Source organism: Canis aureus, chromosome 34 (assembly GCF_053574225.1).
Source record: "Canis aureus isolate CA01 chromosome 34, VMU_Caureus_v.1.0, whole genome shotgun sequence".
Classification (NCBI taxonomy): domain Eukaryota; kingdom Metazoa; phylum Chordata; class Mammalia; order Carnivora; family Canidae; genus Canis; species Canis aureus.
Genome location: NC_135644.1, coordinates 24,983,458 through 25,001,296, shown reverse-complemented (window position 1 = coordinate 25,001,296; position 17,839 = coordinate 24,983,458). Strand labels below are relative to the sequence as shown.

Sequence of the window (17,839 nt, the reverse complement as noted above, 5' to 3'; positions counted from 1 at the left end):
AGTCAGCTAAAGTGGAGGAATGCTGATAAGTAAGCCTTCCTGTACACTAGTGTGTTCACATATTCTCAGCACTCCGGGAGTATTTCTGCCTAATGTCTTCTTTAGGCCCAAGATTCAATTTGAGGGAAAAGGACAGTTTTGCCTAAAATATTCAGGTAAATGATCCAACTGCATATTTGGCTGTGTAATATGTGCTTGCCATCCAATTTGGATTTTTATTAGTAGAAGAATCCAGATAATATAAATCTTCCAGAGTGTGACATTTTCAGTGGTCTCTGCTTTTTCAACTGCCCACCAAGAATCCTTCACTTTTCAGCCTGAATCCCCCCAATTCTGGTCCCTCCTATCTCCGTGCTCTTGCACTTTCCACTGCTGTGGGTGTGTAGCAAGGATCACACTACGAAGTCCTTCATAGGTGGGTAAATGTGGTTTTCTATTTGATCTAGGTCAGTGGCTTAATTCACACACAAGGTCAGGGACCATGTCCTATTATTTTGTGTCCCTAGGAGCCAAGCCCAGTGTTGAGCACATAGGAATTGCTCAAAGGACTCAGGGAACTATGCTGTAGACAGACATGGAAATAGCCTTTCATGCATTTATAGCAACTTACTAAGCAAAAATGAATTGAACGTTTGATAAGAAGGTCCTACGAAGCAACAAGTAGTGTTTGCTTCTACGATCCTACTTTGTCCAAGATGTCTATTAATGGGACATTTGAATAGTGGCAAGAAAAAGTAATAAGAAAGTTTGCATTTCACAATTTCTTGCTACTCAAGGTTAAAAGACAAAATGTGGCTACTCTCATGGATATTGTAATATGGAAAGGCAACTTATGTGATAAAGTTTGAGGACTACTCTCAGTCAAAAGTTAGGGGAAAACACTCATCTTGAAGTTTAGAAATTTAAGTCAAGGAATGGTACCAGGTGATTTATGAACCATTTTTTTAAACTAATTACCATCAGTGTATTAAATATGTGTGTGTGTGTGTATATATATATATATATATATATAATCTCACTGAATTATTTTTTTAGAGAATAGTTTTTCCAATCTGATATTAGTATTCTGGGTTCTCTTCTCTCTCTCTCTCTCTCTCTCTCATTTCTATAGCACTGTCATTTTAAGAAGTCACTTAAATTCTCCATGCCATATTTTCCCAACTGTTAAATGGAGATAGTATGACCTTCCTAGGTTGTTGCTTCAAAATTCAATTTTATTTCACACATAGTCAACACCCACTGTCTTCCAGGCACTGTGCTGGAAGGAAATAGAAATAATACACCAGTTCTGGTACTGAGGAATGCATATTAGAGAAAGACAGACAAACATGAGTAAATACATTTCCACATAGTGATGGATGAGAAGACATCTATGTACTAGAGCGAGGGGAGGGATGATCACTTTGAGGCCTAGCAAAGGGCAAAGAGGGCTCTTTGGGAGCAGTCATGATTGAGTTGGGCTTTAATGAATAATTAAGAGTCTCTCAGCAGCCTAGGAGGCAAGGGCATCCCAGACAGAGAGAACAACGCATGCGCGAGCAGGTCCATACAAGGAAAAGAGATACATAGTGTTCTGGTGAGCATCAAATATGATTATGTATATCGAAGACCTCTAAAAATTTTACATCATTTTATATAATTCAAGAGCTTTTTTTCCCCCTTTGAATGTTGGCAGTGTTTTTAAAATGTTTTCAATGACAAAAATAAGCCAAATGTGAATAAGTATCAGCCAGGCAGTACTTGACAATTGTTCCCTATGGAGCACCATGATGCATAAAAGCATGACATTATTTAGGAGGCCTAACTCCGGGACCCATCATTCACAGAAACACCTAGGTGATGGTTGTTTGGGCCTCCGTTCCTCTTTCTGCAGCTATTTTGAGAATAGAATGAGCTGACTGTACTGCTTTTTACTGACCTTGGGCTCTTTGAAAAATCAGGGAGGTTCTGAGATCATTCAAGCTGTAGTAGCCCCAAACTTCTCACATTAATCCCCACCGCCCACCTGTGCTCCTGTGGGAAGCTCTAAGGGCAATTTGTTAATCTCAAAGCAGAAAATGCACAGTTTTCATCAAAACGTGCGCTATTTTGCTAGAGTTGCAGTGATTATTGCTTCGTTTGCCTATTTGCAGCCCTGAAAACAGTGTAGAGTGCAGGTTACACACCAAGACAGTTGACATGGAGTATTCATTCTTGTTGTCCAAGTGACAGAGCCCATCGTTAGGAATGACGATGCCTGCCAGTTTGCTGTCCATTCCAAAATGAGAATCGGCATCGCTCACAAAGACCAGGAGATGGAGGGAGTCATTCCGCCAGCCAATTTTTTCCTACAGTGAGAAAGAAACATTTGGGTCTTTATGGGATAGAGGCAGGCATTTATTGAGAGTGGATCAATTACGATTGGATATATTCAGATTATATAAACTATATTGCTGATCTATCTATTTTGGCCTTTTTCATCTATTGCAAGTTGATAATTATTAATTTATTAAAAAATGTGAAATTCCATGGTATTTGTTTCTTCTTGGATAACACTTTCAGATGACTTATGCTTCAGAAAAAATAGTTCCACTATAATCACTATTCAGTTGATCTTGACTCGTACATAGTTAATTATTTTTACTGTTCAGCTTTCAATTTACCAGAAAAATGAGAGGAGGGAATAAGGGAGGTCTTAGACGATCCCAAATCCAAGCTGAAGCAAAACTAGTAAGAATGCAAGACACAAGGAACTTAAAAGTATGCCTGTTTTATTAAAATGTCACCCAACATTTAGGCACATTTTTCTCTTTCTACTGATAGCACCCCAAAATTATAAATGTAATACAAAGATAAGAATTTCTTATCAAAGAATGACCCCCAGCATATGGCTATTTAAGATGGTCTGTTTGTTTCTTTGCAGAGCTCTCTCCTTTAATTGATATTAGTCCAGGAACTGGTAGGACCAAAGCTCATCCTGGCAGCACTATCCCATCTTATCCCATCTTATTCTTTTCCTTCCTTCCCTAATCCCTTGCCCCTTCCCCAACTTTCAGGACTTTCAGCCCTCTCTATTTCCTGGTATTTTCTAGGAAGAGCTGTCATCTGAAGACAGGGGAATCATTCCCTTCAGTACCTGTCTGATTGTCAAGGAGGAATGGTGTTCCCACATTGTTGTAGGGACAATGAAGCTTCTGATAGTTATTTTGTTGGTTCAAAACAATAGATATCTCATCCTATGTAGAGTTTATACTGATTCAGGGCATTTTTACTTTTTTCATTAATTTCTGCCTGTGATTTTTTTTACTTTGAACATGGTTAACTCAAAACTAATTTAATCAAGGGGCATCTGGGTGCCTCAGTGGTTGAACGCCTGCCTTTGGCTCAGGTCATGATTCTGGGGTCCTGGGATTGAGTCCCACATCAGGCTCCCCAGAGGGAGCCTGCTTTTCCCTCTAGCTGTGTCTCTGCCTCTCTCTGTGTGTCTCTCATGAATAAATAAATAAAATCTTTTAAAACCCCCCACAAACTAATCTAATCTTAATCTTTGAAAATTAATCATACAAGACTATCATTTTAACCAATTTTTCCCAACACTAGTATAATTTTATTAGATTATTTGTTTTTTTTTTAAATTTTATTGGAGTTCAATTTGCCAACAAATAGCAATAACACCCAGTGCTCATCCCGCCAAGTGCCCCCCTCAGTGCCCATCACCCAGTCACCCCAACCCCCCACCCTTATTAGATTATTTGAATATCAGGCATAAAAAAGTGTCCATTTCAACATGACTGAATTACAAAGTTTTGGAAATTCTGTTTTTTAAGAAATGCAGAAATATGCCAATTAAAGGAAAGATTAAATAAACTAAGCTTTTCAAAGCTTTTTTTCTTATTTGCTAATAAGAGATGCAATTTGTGTTAGCCCTCAGCATACCTTACACACAGCAGCTTGCATAATTGCATCAAATCCTCCTTCTGGTGTGTCAATATTAGCAGAGATTTTCTGATTCTTCACAATTTCATTGAATCTTTCAGCATCATTTGTCAATGGCAAAATGTGTTTGAATCCAAATGTAGGTAAGCAGAAGTATGGAATACTACTGCAAAAATAAGATGTGAAAATGTTCTTAATGAAATATGATACAACACACAAGTAATGGACCTCGTAGCCTAGCAACTTCATCTTAAATGAAGATGGATTTGCCTCAAGTGCCTGACTCTGGAACTTGGTTATGAGTTTCCCTGTTAAGCTTGTTTCAGCATCTCCCACCCACCCCTTCCAAATTGACCGTATTAGCTACCACTTAGAGCTTACCGTGTGTTTTACTCTGGCTTAAGCTCAGATAACAGATAATCAGGTCAGACTCCCCACTCCTCTATGTGTGTGTGTGTGTGTGTGTGTGTGTGTGTGTGTGTGTAATCACTACCTTCTAGTGCTTCTCAACCAAAATCTACCATTAAGTTTCCGTGATGACAACAATTCCTTTGTATTCTGATAGCTTAAGCTGTTATCAAGTATGAGTCACCTTGTAGCAAGATTGAGAGAGATAGCTGTCTTCTTTCTTCTCTGCTCTTTCCTATAGTCCCAGTCCTGCCTGCCAAGGGCTGAAAATCAGAGCAGGGCTCTTGGTTCTGGAACTCAACTCTACTATGACTCTATGACTGAACAGACTCTTGTGGACCTAGCTAGGGATAAAACTACCATTAAAACAGTTGATATAATGGGATAAATGCCACGTTAGGATGAAATCTGCCCCAAAGATACTGCAGTTGAACAGAAAGGGCTGATCATTAATTCAGCCACGTCTTATTCTGGAAGCCAGTTAGTAGTTGTAGATGAGACTTTGGACAACTTACTCGACCCTTCTGAGCTTTGGGTGCTCATTTGTAAGAGAGAGATAACAAGATAGAGCAGATGTCTCAAATATAGTCCTTGGACCAGCAGCATGAGATCACAGGGAACTTGTTATAAATGCAAAATCTGGGGCATTATTCCAGACTTACTGAGAGAAATGTGAGAGTGGGCTCCGTGATACATTCAAATCTTCCTGATGCATTCTAATGTTTGAGAAACACGTGTATGGAAGTATACAGACAAGAAGAGGAGCCCCCAGCGAGGTTGTGCTATGCCACCTGGGGAGAGCTAGAGTGGCTTTCCAGGTTCAAGAGACCGTGTTGCCAGCACCTGAAGAGCTGGAGCATCTTTCAGAGAAAGGCACCTGTTCACCTAGTTCATCTGCCTGAGGTGTAAAGCCAATCTCCTATATTCACAGATTCCATATATGTGAATTTACCTACTCACTAAAATTTAATTTAACCTCCAATTCAATACTTTTTCAGTACTTTCTGAGTCCCTCATGTACACACACAGAATGGCAAAAAATTTGAGTCACCTGATTCGCATGTGCCCAGCTTAAGTGAAACAAGGCTCTGTGTTCTTGCTGTAGCTCTCACGTGATAAACAAGTGTCCTTCTCCTGGTCTATTTGGCATGACTCTTTTTCATTTTTTTGTGCTTTTTGTTGGTGATTTTGCTGTTTAGAATGGCCTTCAAGTGTGGTGCTGAAGTGTTGTCTTTCCAAAGTGCAAGAAGGCTGTGATGGGCCTCCCAGGGAAAATATGTGTGCTAGATAAGCTCTGTTCTGGCATGACCTATATAGTGTTGTTGACTGTGAGTGCAATGCTAACGAATCAACGGTATATATTAAGTTGTCTTTAAACAGAAAAACACAGGAAATAAAGTTAGGTATTGATCAATTGGGGGGGAAAATGGCCAGAGGCTCACATGAGCCTAATCCTGTTTCCCCTAAGAGCAATAGTTTAGCATTGGCTCAGTCAGTGTTTGAGGAGATTTTATAGAGTAAGATTCCCATTATGATGACAATCAGCTATACAAATCAGAATGACTATGGTTCATTCACACTGAGAAATGGAGCTCTGCTGAGACCAAAATGCTGGTGTTGGCAAAGGTAGCTATTTTATTCCTGTAAGTAGACTTTCATGGAAAGTAAATTGTAATCCAAAGTGTCCTCAGGCTTCAGAACAAGGGGAGTTGGAAGACCCCAGCAGTCTGAGATGTCCTAAGATAGCCATCTCCAGAATGGATGCTCTTGGTCATATCTGGCTTTTCCCTCACCTGTGGTTGGCTTTCTCAGCTAACAAAAGTTTGGGAAGCCCTCGTAGCCAACAGGACTGGAAACTCTGGAAAGGCCTGGGCTAAGGCTCCTGGATGGATATGGCCCATACTCGCCTCTGGGATTGCTCTTTCTTGGAATTCCCCTAACCTACCATGAGTAAATCTACAGGCCTGTTCATTCTTTCAGCTCTGTCAAGACACCTGGTCTGGTAGGCCCAGGAGCCAGCCTGTAACTTCTAGGGAACTTTTTGTATTTCCTTTCTGACTCATTATTTTTAACTTTAATCCTCAGAAGGCTATCTTATTCTCTTATTTTTAATATCTTGCATTAGCTTTCACTAAAGCTCTGAAGTGCTGACCATAGATAGTATCTACTTAGTAGGATTGTTGGAAGGCCTAAAGGAGGTAAAATATGCAAAGCACACAGCACAATGAGCTTTTTAGTGCTTACTAAACATTATTGTCACTTTTTATATAAATCACTTTTACAGAGTCAAGCACAGATTTGAGGACAGATTGGATTTGGCCAATGACATCTCTAGAATCATATGTATTTTGTCCTGATTAAAGTAATAAGACATGTTCACTGAAGAAAATTTGAGTTAATATAAAAATATAATTATTTAATTATGGAAAGATTTATGAAATAAATTTTTAATAATAGATTATCAAACTGTGATACATCTCATAATAAAATTTATGTTTTTTTCCTTATATTTTTTCTCTCACTAATAAATAAATAAAATCTTAAAAAATAAAATAAATTAAAAAACAAAAATATACTGGTTGATTAGTTTAAAATGGCATCTTAATTTTTAATTTCCATTTAATTGCTACTAAGACTGCATACTTGTTCATATTTATTGACAGTTTGTACTTCTTCTTTTGCCAATTGCCAGCTTACATCTGCTTATTTTCTTATTGGGATTTTTTTTTTAAGATTATTAATTTGTTTATTCATGAGAGGTGCAGAGAGAGAGGCAGAGACACAGGCCGAGGGAGAAGCAGGCTCCATGGGGGGAGCCTAATGTGGGACTCAATCCCAAAACCCCGGGATCATAAACTGATGGCAGACACTCAACTGCTGAGCCACCCAGGAGTCCCTTATTGGGATATTTTTTATTTCCTAACTTAATTTTAAGAAACTATTCTCTTAAAAATATTAACCTCTTGGGGTACCTGGGTGGCTCAGTTAAGTGTCTGCCTTCATCTCAGGTCATGACCTCTGGGTCTTGGGATGGAGTCCCAAGTAGGGCTCTCTGCTCAGCAAGAGAGCTCAAGCTCATTGTGCTCAAGCTCATTCTCTCTCATTCAAATAAATAAAATCCTTTTAAAAATATTGACCTTTTGTCTTTATGGTTTGTCTTTTAATTTTGTTTATGCTGTTTTTTAATATAAACCTTAAAACTATTTATATAGTTAAGTGTTCTTCAACCTTCAAAAATGAGATGTATTTTAAAGAATTATATAAGGAAGAGGTTTAATTTTCTTTTCAAATTGTTACCTATTAAATGGCAATGATTTAGCAGTTGTTCTAATTGCTTTGATAGCATTTGAAGTAGTTGTGTGCTGGAAGAAATTGCATTTGATTTAGAATAAAAAGACTGAACAATTATCTATTCTTGCACAAGTTACTTATCACTGCTGGGCCTCAGTATTCTCTTCTGTAAAATGAGACTGAAAATACCTACTTCACAAAGTTCTTTTGAAGGTTACATGAAATAAAAAGTATGTAACTATGTGAGGTGTACCATTGTCCATATAATCCAGCTATTCTCAGAAATTGTTAGTTTAATCTTTTATTTTGGCTGCTTGTTTACACTGTACCAAAATGGCATTTGAGCACCTTCTGAAACCAAAGAACTGACATTCGTACCTTTTTGTAAGAAATTTATACTTTGTTGGTTAGAATTGCTAGGTAGATCCTACCGGACTCTGTGCTTTTGGAAAGTGGAATGAAATGTTAGTTTAATTCAGTAAACAGACTCGTGCGGAGAGACTCATGTAGCTAAAGCAAAGCAGAATGCCAGACTTGGGTCATGCCAGCAAATTTTGAGTGGAGACTCCCCTGTTTTGGTCAGAATCTTTCCTCTAACAGAGGCTCATATTTGGCTGTTACTTTCTTAGCATAGCAATTGAAGGAAGTAGGTACTTATCACCAAATAATTTGATTTTGAGTCCCTAGATAACAATAGATTTGTATTTAAAATGTAGAATAATTATGAAACACAATATACAAAAATATCATTTATATTTTTGTTAGAATCCGAAATAAATATACATAAACTAAGATTACAATGATACATACCAAATGGCTAACATCATCTTTTTGAATGGGATTAGAAATAATTTCCATTTTCCTTTCTTTGTCTGCATTCTCACATGGGATGGTTATTACCTTTGCAATAAGAAACTATTCTGTACATTCAAATATATTTATGTGTGTGTACATGTAAGGAATCTAAGCATTTCATGGTTTTGCTTTCTCTTTTGCAAAACTACAATGAATCCCTTACTGTTGGTGTCATATTAAAAAGCAAACAAAACACAAAACAAAACATAAAATGGAATGATGTTAAAAAAGAAATCTCACACAATGTTTAATGGAGGAAGAAAATTTGACCTTTTTTCTATTAAATATTTTTAAATGTACATTATAACCTACTTACAAATATGAAAATGGAGAAAATATATTTTTGTTACTTTGTCTTAGATAATAGCCTAAGAAAAACTTCTTTAAAAAATGTAAGCCACTTAAGCATTCTTACATGGTGAAATAAAATTTTTTAGTGACTCTACATCCAAGGAAGATAAAGAAGGAAAGCTACTCCAAAAAGCATTAAAGATTAAGTGGGTGCACAGACCCACAAAGGTTCCTGAGACATTTTCAGAGAGGTCTTTAGGTCAAACTATTTCCTAATAATAATAAAAGATTTTATTTGTCTTTTTCATTGTGTTGACATTTGCACTGATGCTGCAAAAGCAATGGTGAGTAAAACTGCTGGTCCCTTAGCATGAGTCAAAGCAGTGGCTTGAAACTAGTGAGTAGTCCTTTTGATTTTTTCCTGACAAATATTTATCATCATAATAAAATTGCTAGTTTCACTTGATTATCCTTGACAAAGCAGTAGGAGTTATTAATTTTATTAAGTTTACACCCTTGAATATATGTTGTTGTTTTTTTTTTAATATTTCTGGGGCACCCAGCTGGCTGAGTTGGTAGAGCATGTGACTCTTGATCTCAGAGTTGTAAATTTGAGCCCACCTTGGGCATGGAGCTTACATAATAAATAAATAATTTTAAAAAGATTTCTCTGTAACTACATGGGAAGTATTCATCAGCATTTCTGTAGCACACCAAAGTATAATATTTATAGTGGAAAAAAAGTTTTGCAATTGTTTGATCTAAACTGGCCCTTTTTTATAGAACATTTTTGCCAAAAAGAATGTTTGACAACCAAACTATTATTCCAAGTTGTATATTTAGTAGACATGTTCTTAAATATGAGAAAAGCCTATAAGTTCAAGGAAAACAACTGTCAGTATTTGTTGCCAATGATAAAATTTGAGGTAACTAGAAAATTAAAATTTTGGAAAACTTTAATCTGCTACCCATGAGATTAATAGCTTTTCAGTACTTCAAGATTTATATGATAAGATTTATGGTGGATTAACAAGTGTGACTCTTTTGATACTGTGTCATGAACGTGGAAGATCTACACAATTCACTGAAACAATATTTTCCAAATTGCCAAAGTACTATATTACAAAATCACATACATACGTGAAAGAGCCATTCAAAGTGCAAGATAGGGGCACCTGGGTGACTCAGTCAGTTAGGCTTCCAACTCTTGGTTTTCTCTCACGTCCTGATCTCATGGGTCAGGCTCTGTGCTCAGCACAGATTCTGCTTGGGATTCTCTGCTTCTCCCTCTCCTTCTGTCCCTTAACCCCACTCATGTGCACACGTGCACGCTCTCTCTCGATAAACATAAATAAAATCTTTAAAAAAAAAGGTGCAAAACAGACCAATGGCTTTATGAAAAGTCCATTGATATTGTTCATATTCCAGTTGAAACAAACTTTTACCTCTTGTCTAGTTTGAATGTGGTATCAAGGAAAAATGTCCACAGACATTGCAAAAAGATATCAAATGTTTCTCTCTTTTCCAACTATATATCTGTGTGAGGTTTGACTTTCTTCATTGAGTTCAACCAAAACCAAATATTGCAACAGATTAAATGCAGAAGTTATGAGAATGCAGTCATCTTCTATTAAACCAGAAATTTTAAGAGATTTGTAAAAATGTAAAACAGTGCCACTCTTCTCGCTAATTTTTGTTTTGTTGTAACAAATATAATTATTTTTAACAAAGATGTGCTTTTATAGTAATGTGCAGTGTGTTTCTTATAATTACTAAATAAATGAATTATTATTTTAAAATTTTCAGTTTTACTTTCTAATATGCTGAATATTGATAGATATAACCCACATAAACTAAAGCTCTTTGGGGTCTTAATTTTTAAAATATAAGAAAGTCCTGAGATCTAAAAGTGTGAGGGCTCTAGCTTAAAATAACTAGTGATACCAAGAGTTGATGAGAGGAAGAAAATTAATACATGTTTGTTATATTCTGAGCTTGTTCAGTTCTCACAATTATCCTAGGACGTGAATATTATTATCACCATTTATAGATGAAGAGACCAAACTCAAAGAGAGTATGTCCAAGGTTATGATTTAAACCCAGGTCTAAAAACCTCCACACTCTTTCCTTTTACCTCTCATTGCCTTCCTACTAAAGTACATTTTATTCCATAATTATAAGGTTTGGATTGATCAAAGGATTGACTTTTATGTTTGGTATTTGCATTCTTGGTGTGTATATGTCTGGGAGGTGGCATCTGGACAGGGAAAGTGGGAGAATTAAGGTAAGGATTTGATGGGCAAGGGAAAAATAGAATGTTGCAGGAAAGAATTCATTATTTATCATTTTAACTAATGATGCATTTTGCCAATAAGAATAAAAGAAACACTTTTAGAAAATGGAAAAATATTGACCTTCCAGGATCAAATATGTTATCCTCTTGGGGCCCCATTCACCACACCTTGTGCAGTGCTCTGGTCTCCCCAACTTCACTCTGTTGGTGTTGGTAGTAGCTACCATTTATGGAGTGCTTCATGGTCAAGCCTACTACCAAATGCTTCATTACCTCACCCAATCCTTACAACCACTTTGTGTGATTGGTATGGTTATTCCAAACTAAAGCTTTGAGAGTGATATAGTTCACTTAAGGTGATGTTATGTGAGTAGATGAATCAGAACTAAATCCACGGCTGACTGCAAAGCCCATGCTCTTAAATCACTGTGCTATACTGCATTCCTGCTCTCCAAAGACTTTCAGCTTTTTGAGGGCTGGGTGCAAATCTTTTTCTTCCAGATATCCCCACTCCTAGCACAATGCTTGGTACATAGTTGGAGCACAGCAAATTTTTGTTGAATGAATGAATGAATGAATGAAATGCAGTCAGAGCTATGAAAAGCCAACCTGATTAAAGACAGGGTCTTACTGTTAGATAATCAGCTGCCTGCTTAGCTGAGCCATCTGTTAATTTTGTTTTCTCTGGTAACATTCCTTACTCATTGTTTCCCATTGTCATTATTGTACTTCATATTACTACATCTTATCTGACCTGTGACAGAAAGAATGATTTTAAACAAGCTCCCTGAGGCAGAGGTAGCACTTTGAAATCCTAAATGAAACTACATTATTGGACTCTCTACCAAAGCTTAAAATTCCAGGAGAAAGACACCTAGCATACCAAAGATCTAAATAGCATAGATTTTAAACAGGTACAACATTCTCTATTAAAAAAAAAGAAAGGCCAAAGCATTAGAAATGCTTTTATATTAAACAGTTAGGAGGCTGTTAGAACCAAGTTTATTTCCCTTTACAAGCGAATCAAACAGGGCAACCCTAGTGGCTCAGCAGTTTAGCGCCACCTTCAGCCCAGGGTGTGATCCTGGAGACCTAGAATCGAGTCCCATGTCCGGCTCCCGGCATGGAGCCTGCTTCTCCCTCTGCCTGTGTCTCTGCCTCTCTCTCTCTCTCTCTGTCTAATAAATAAATAAAATCTTAAAAAAAAAAGCGAATTAAACAATTGATAACTAATCATACCTTACTATTTATTATACAACATAAATCCGTTCTCTAGAAATCTGTTCAGTGTTGTTGGAACTGCTAGATGCCACTTAGTATCCATTCTTTTCTTCTTCCCTACTAACAGAATTCTGACTTTATTTGGGGTAGCAAATGCTTCTCTTTGCAGCTAGCAGTGACCATGTAACAAAGTCCTGCCAATGAGATATAAGTAGGTGGGGAAAATTTCTGGCAAAACTCCTTAAATGGAGGAAATAAAGTTCAACAACCATTTAAGATTTAAAGAAATTTTACCAAACAAGGAATAGAAGGGAATGTCCTTGATCTGATAAAAGTAATCCAAAAACCACTAGCTAACAGCATAATCAATGGTGAAATGTTGAAGATTTCCTCCTAAAATTACAAGCAACACAAATGACATCTGTCCACCTCTATTTAAATACTTTTTTTTTTAAGATTTTATTTATTTATTCATGAGAGACACACACACACAGAGAAGCAGAGACACAGACAGAGGGAGGAGCAGACTCCATGCATGGAGCCCAACGTGGGACTCGATCCCAGGTATCCAGGATCACACCCTGGGCCCAAGGCAGCGCTAAACCACTCAGCCACCCGGGCTGCCCTGTCTACCTCTATTTAAAATGATCCTAACCAGTGCAATAAAGCAAGAAAAAGAATGAAGAGGTATAAATATTGGAAGAGGAAGAAGTTGTTATTCACAAATGACATGATCAAGTACACAGATAATTCTAAGGAATTTATAAAAAAATCAAAGAAGAACTAATGAGAAAATTTATCAAGTTTGCAGAATACAATGCGAGTATGCAAAATCAATTGCATTTCTATATGTTATCAACAAACAAGCAGAAAACACCATTAACAATGACATTTTTTAAAAAAGTGTAGGAATAAATTAAACAAAGGATGTGTAGGATATTTACCCTGAAAATGACAAACCATTGCTGAGAGAAAGGAGAAAAGAATGAATGGAAATACATGTCATATGCAATGACTGGAACATTCAGTATTTTTAATTCTCTCTAAATTGACCTATGATTTCAATGCAATTCTAATCAAAATCTCAGCATATTTTTTGAAGAAATTAACAATCTGATTCTAAAATTTCTGTGGAAACGTGAAGGATCTAAACTAGCAAAACAAAAGAGGAAGAAAGTTGGAGGATTTACACTTCTGATTTCAAGACTTTTCATAAAATTGCAGTAATAAAGACGGTAAGGCATTGGTGGTTACGTGGGAATATTCAATGGATCAGTGGAACAGAATGAAGTGTCCTGAATTACACTCATACATATGCACTCAATTGCTTATTAACAAAAGTGTAAAGATAATTCAATGGGGAAAAGAAAATCTTGCTTAACAAATAGTACTGGAGCAAACGGATATTTGCATGGAAACAAAAGATGAAAATAAGCCTTTTCTTCATTCCAAATATAAAAACTAATTAGATCATAGACCCAAAGGCAAGAGCTTGAACCATAAAGTTTCTAGGAGAAAATAAGAAGAGTATTTGGAATATTTGATAGGCAAAGATTTTTTAGGACAAAAAATACACTAATGATAAAATTAAAAATTGGCAAATCAGACTCCAACAAAATTAGGAACTTTTGCTTGACCAAAGGCATTACTAGAAAAATAAGAATGTAACCCACAACCTGGGAAGAAATATTTATAAAGCACATATTTGACAATTAACTTCTTTCCAGGATGTAAAAGGAACTCACATAATACACTATTAAGAAGAAAACTGAATTTTTAAGAATGGGCAAAAAAATGTGAAAAGATACTTCACAAAATAGGAAATGAGAATGGGAGAAAAACACATGAAAAGATGTTCAACAGCATTTGTTATTAGGGAAATGCAAATTAAAAGTATAATAAGACACATGGCTATTAGAATGGCTAAAATTAGAAAGACTGACAATACTAAGTGTAATCAAGGATTTAGAATGATTGGAACCCTTGCACATTGCTGATGGAAATGTAAAATGGCACATCTACTTTGGATAATATTTTGCTAGTTCTCTTAAAAATTAAAATGACACTTATTATACAATTCAGCAATTCCAATTCTAGGTATCTATCCAAGAGAAATAAAAACATACACACGTGCAAAGATTTATAGGCAGGTAACCGTAGCAGCATTCTTCATGATAGCCAAAAAATGGAAAACAATCCAAATGTCCATCAATGAAAGAATGAATAAATGAAATATGGTAAATACATACAGTGAACTATTACTTAAAGCAAAAGGGAACAAACTGCTGATAAACACAAACTTATGGATGAATCTCAGAAACATTATGTTGAACAAAAGAAGCCAGAAACAAAAGGTATATACTATATTATGTCATTTATATAAATCCAAGAATAGGCAAAACCAATCTAAATTACAGAAATCAGAAGGTGGTTACGTCTGGGGGAGTAGAACTGACTATAACATGGCACGAAGGAACTTTCTGAGGTGATGGAAATGTTCTACATCACATTTTAGGTGGTAATTACGTTGGTATATTCAATTGTCAAAACTCATCAAACAACATTTCTGATGTGTGCATCTTGGTACATGTCAATTTTACCTCAAAATAAAAGGTGGGGAGAAAGTGCCCTTTATTGATCCACCCCTCTTTTCCTCTTTCTTTCCTGCCTGGAAGGAAGAAGTGATGAGTAGCATCCCAGAAAACTCCTTGGGCCTTGAAGATAAAACCCAAGAGCCAATGATTGTAGAACAGAAAACAGAAAAAGCCCAGATCCCTGATGTGTGGAGTTGCCATACCCAGCCCTGAATTAACTGCCTTTCTCTAGACCCCCTACATGTGAGAAAGAAAAAAATGCTCCCTTATAAGCCACTATCTCTGATGCTTGCAACCAAACATAGTTCCTAACAGTTACAATCAGTGATGAGTTCCTTTCATGGTCAAATGATTTGGATCGTGTCAGATTCTAGTTGGGAATCACATTGAGATGTTTTTAAATATTATAAAGGTGCTTGTCCTTTAGAGATTGATGCCTTGGGTATATACGAGTATTAAAAGTCAATATACTTTTGGAAAGTCATTGCATATATACTAGATTCATAGTAGTAAGGGGCTTGGTTTTGGATAAACTCAGATTTTGGTACAGATCACTGATTAGTTATTTGGCCTTGGGAAAATTAGTAACCTTGCAGAGCTTCTGTTACTTCCTCTGAGTATAGGTATGAAAAAACCTGTTATTATGAAGATTGAATGAGGTCATGTATGTGAAATCTTTAGCACAGGGTCTGGCACAGAACAAATGGTAGCTCTTTTTAATAGAAGGATATTGAATAACTTATTCTGAACATGACATTCACTATACAGGTGAGTCATCACAAAGCAACTTGCTCTTGACCATCACCTGGATAGTATACGGTTTTAATAGCTAATAATAGTAGATTTTAATGGGGTCCATAATGCTTAATTTCCTACTGAATTGGATAGAGTGAAGGCTGCAAAGTCCGTCTCTGAGCAATAAGAGAAATCCACATTTCCCAAAGTATGTCAGAGGGAGATGCACAAATTGTTGTTTTGGCACAAATCATTATAGTAGAGACAGACACTCTGAGAAAGCGTGAGCTACTGTCCAGTAGCCTCAGGAAGTGGTGGTCATTGGGCATAGAAGGTCTCTGAGGGGCTGTGGATGGAGACAGGCCATTGGAACCTACAGTGAAAGACTCACTTCCCTAGTCTGCATAACACAAAGCCAAATTTGCCACATCCTGAAAAAGATGCTACACAGGAAGACAGATGTGAGATGCTGCAAGGACCCAAGAGTAGAACCAAGTATTACAATGAGGTCCACCTTGGTTCCCAAGAGCCCAGGCAACTGAAAGAGCTGTGAAGATCCAACCTGGCAGGAGGAAAATGCTAGGAAGTTAGCTCCTGCCTAATGCGGAGCTCAGAGCAGGGCTATCTCTATAGAAAATCAGTGTTCAAAGATGCCAGAGAATCATTTACTTACCTGCAAGGGTTGGCAATTTCTTCTGGTGTTGTTTTCACAAAAGGGGAGACGGGTTTTTCCACAAAAGAGCCGAAGCCCAGTCTAAAGTTGCTGGTTAATTTAGACATCTCCTTGGAAAGCAGGGAGCCCAGCTCTTTGATTGTATTGAGGTCATCATCCATGGATGCCGAGAGGTCCATGAGGTAATACAAGTCCACCGGGTAATCCTCTGTCTGGCGGACTTGCACTTGCAGAGTCTGTTCACTGCCTGTAAAGCCCCCGCGAGAAAAGCAAATCCATAAAAACACGTTGAGACTTATTTGTGAGTGGCCAATTACTGGGCCACCTGGCTATTCATTTCAGCAAGAGCTTACTGAAGATACTTGGGATTTCATAAACTCTCTGGTAAAGTTTACAAATGAGTGAGCCCAGGAAAATCTTTCAGCAGTGAGTTTAGAGCTACTGAAGGAGGTAAAAGTTAGGATATTTTATATCTCCTTGGGAGAACTAGCATCCATTTAGATGGAAGATAAGCTGAATTTTTTGTATGTGGTTTTAGCAAAAGAGAAGAAAATAAAGAGGAGTTTAAAGCTACATTACAACACTTAAAGAAATGCGAGGTAAGCCTTAAAAACATCTGAGTAATTCAAATGCTTACTATTAGATAAGCTTATTTTAGTAATGCATTTGGAGTGCAAGTGACCGATGTGAATGAAGAAAAGTGTTAGGCCAGCGAGTCTCTATTTCCTCAAGAATGGGAAATCTGAGTCATAATAATCAATGATATGTAATATGGTACAAGATATATTAGCTTAATAATGGCATTAGCATACATGGCATTAGATTTATCTACACGAGCCAGTGTTCGTGTAAGTCATAACATACCTGGTCTCAATTTAAGAGTCAACTTTTGAGGCGCAATCTGAACAATGTCAGAACTATTTTTCTGTCTGCCTACACTGAGAGGCTTATTTGTAAGTATTTCTACTTGGGAGACGGGGTTTTCGATGAAAGTTAGTTGACATCCTTTAGCTAAAAGAGTTGCTGGGGTATCACACCTTTCTCCAACTCCAGATGGATGGGTAAAATTCTATAAAAAAAAAAAGAGAGAGAGAGAGAGAGAGAGAGAGTGAAAGAAAACAAATCTCCATTTATTTATAAGACAAAAAGTTTTTTTGCTTGTTTTACTAGTTAGACATCTTGGGATACTCAGTATATCATATTCCCATGTGCCTGATGTTAATTGTAGGTCTAAAATCAAATTTTAGCAGAATAACCAGAGAATTATGCCAGTAAAATTGAGATTCTCCTTCTAATTATATCCAGTTGAGGGGCACCTGGATGGCTCAGTTGCTTAAGCATGTGCCTTCAGCTCAGGTCATGATCTCAGGGTCCTGGGATTGAGCCCCACATCAGGCTCCCTGCTCGATGGGGAGCCTGCCTCTCCCTTTCCCTTCTCCCCCTCTCCGTCTCACCTGCTCTCCCTCTCTCTCTCTCTCTCAAATAAATAAACAAAATCTTAAAAAACATTATATCCAATTGAATTTGTCTAACAGTCTTTCATTTGTTGGTGTTGCTATTTTG

The 17,839-nt window shown here is 37.0% G+C and overlaps 1 protein-coding gene across 6 annotated transcripts in view; it reads right to left on the bottom strand.

The window, feature by feature from the left end:
- The window catches only part of ITGB6 (integrin subunit beta 6), a 134,904-nt gene that overhangs the window by 59,497 nt on the left and 57,568 nt on the right, over positions 1 to 17,839 (bottom strand). For 5 of the 6 annotated variants that reach the window (XM_077883414.1, XM_077883413.1, XM_077883415.1 and 2 more), the window contains 4 exons: positions 17,141 to 17,345; positions 16,277 to 16,523; positions 3,916 to 4,081; positions 2,166 to 2,327 (listed from right to left, as the gene is read on the bottom strand). In XM_077883414.1, coding sequence (XP_077739540.1) covers positions 2,166 to 2,327; positions 3,916 to 4,081; positions 16,277 to 16,523; positions 17,141 to 17,345 — 780 coding nt within the window. The remainder of the gene's footprint in view (positions 1 to 2,165; positions 2,328 to 3,915; positions 4,082 to 16,276; positions 16,524 to 17,140; positions 17,346 to 17,839) is intronic. The other variant, XM_077883412.1, reaches the window with a different exon arrangement.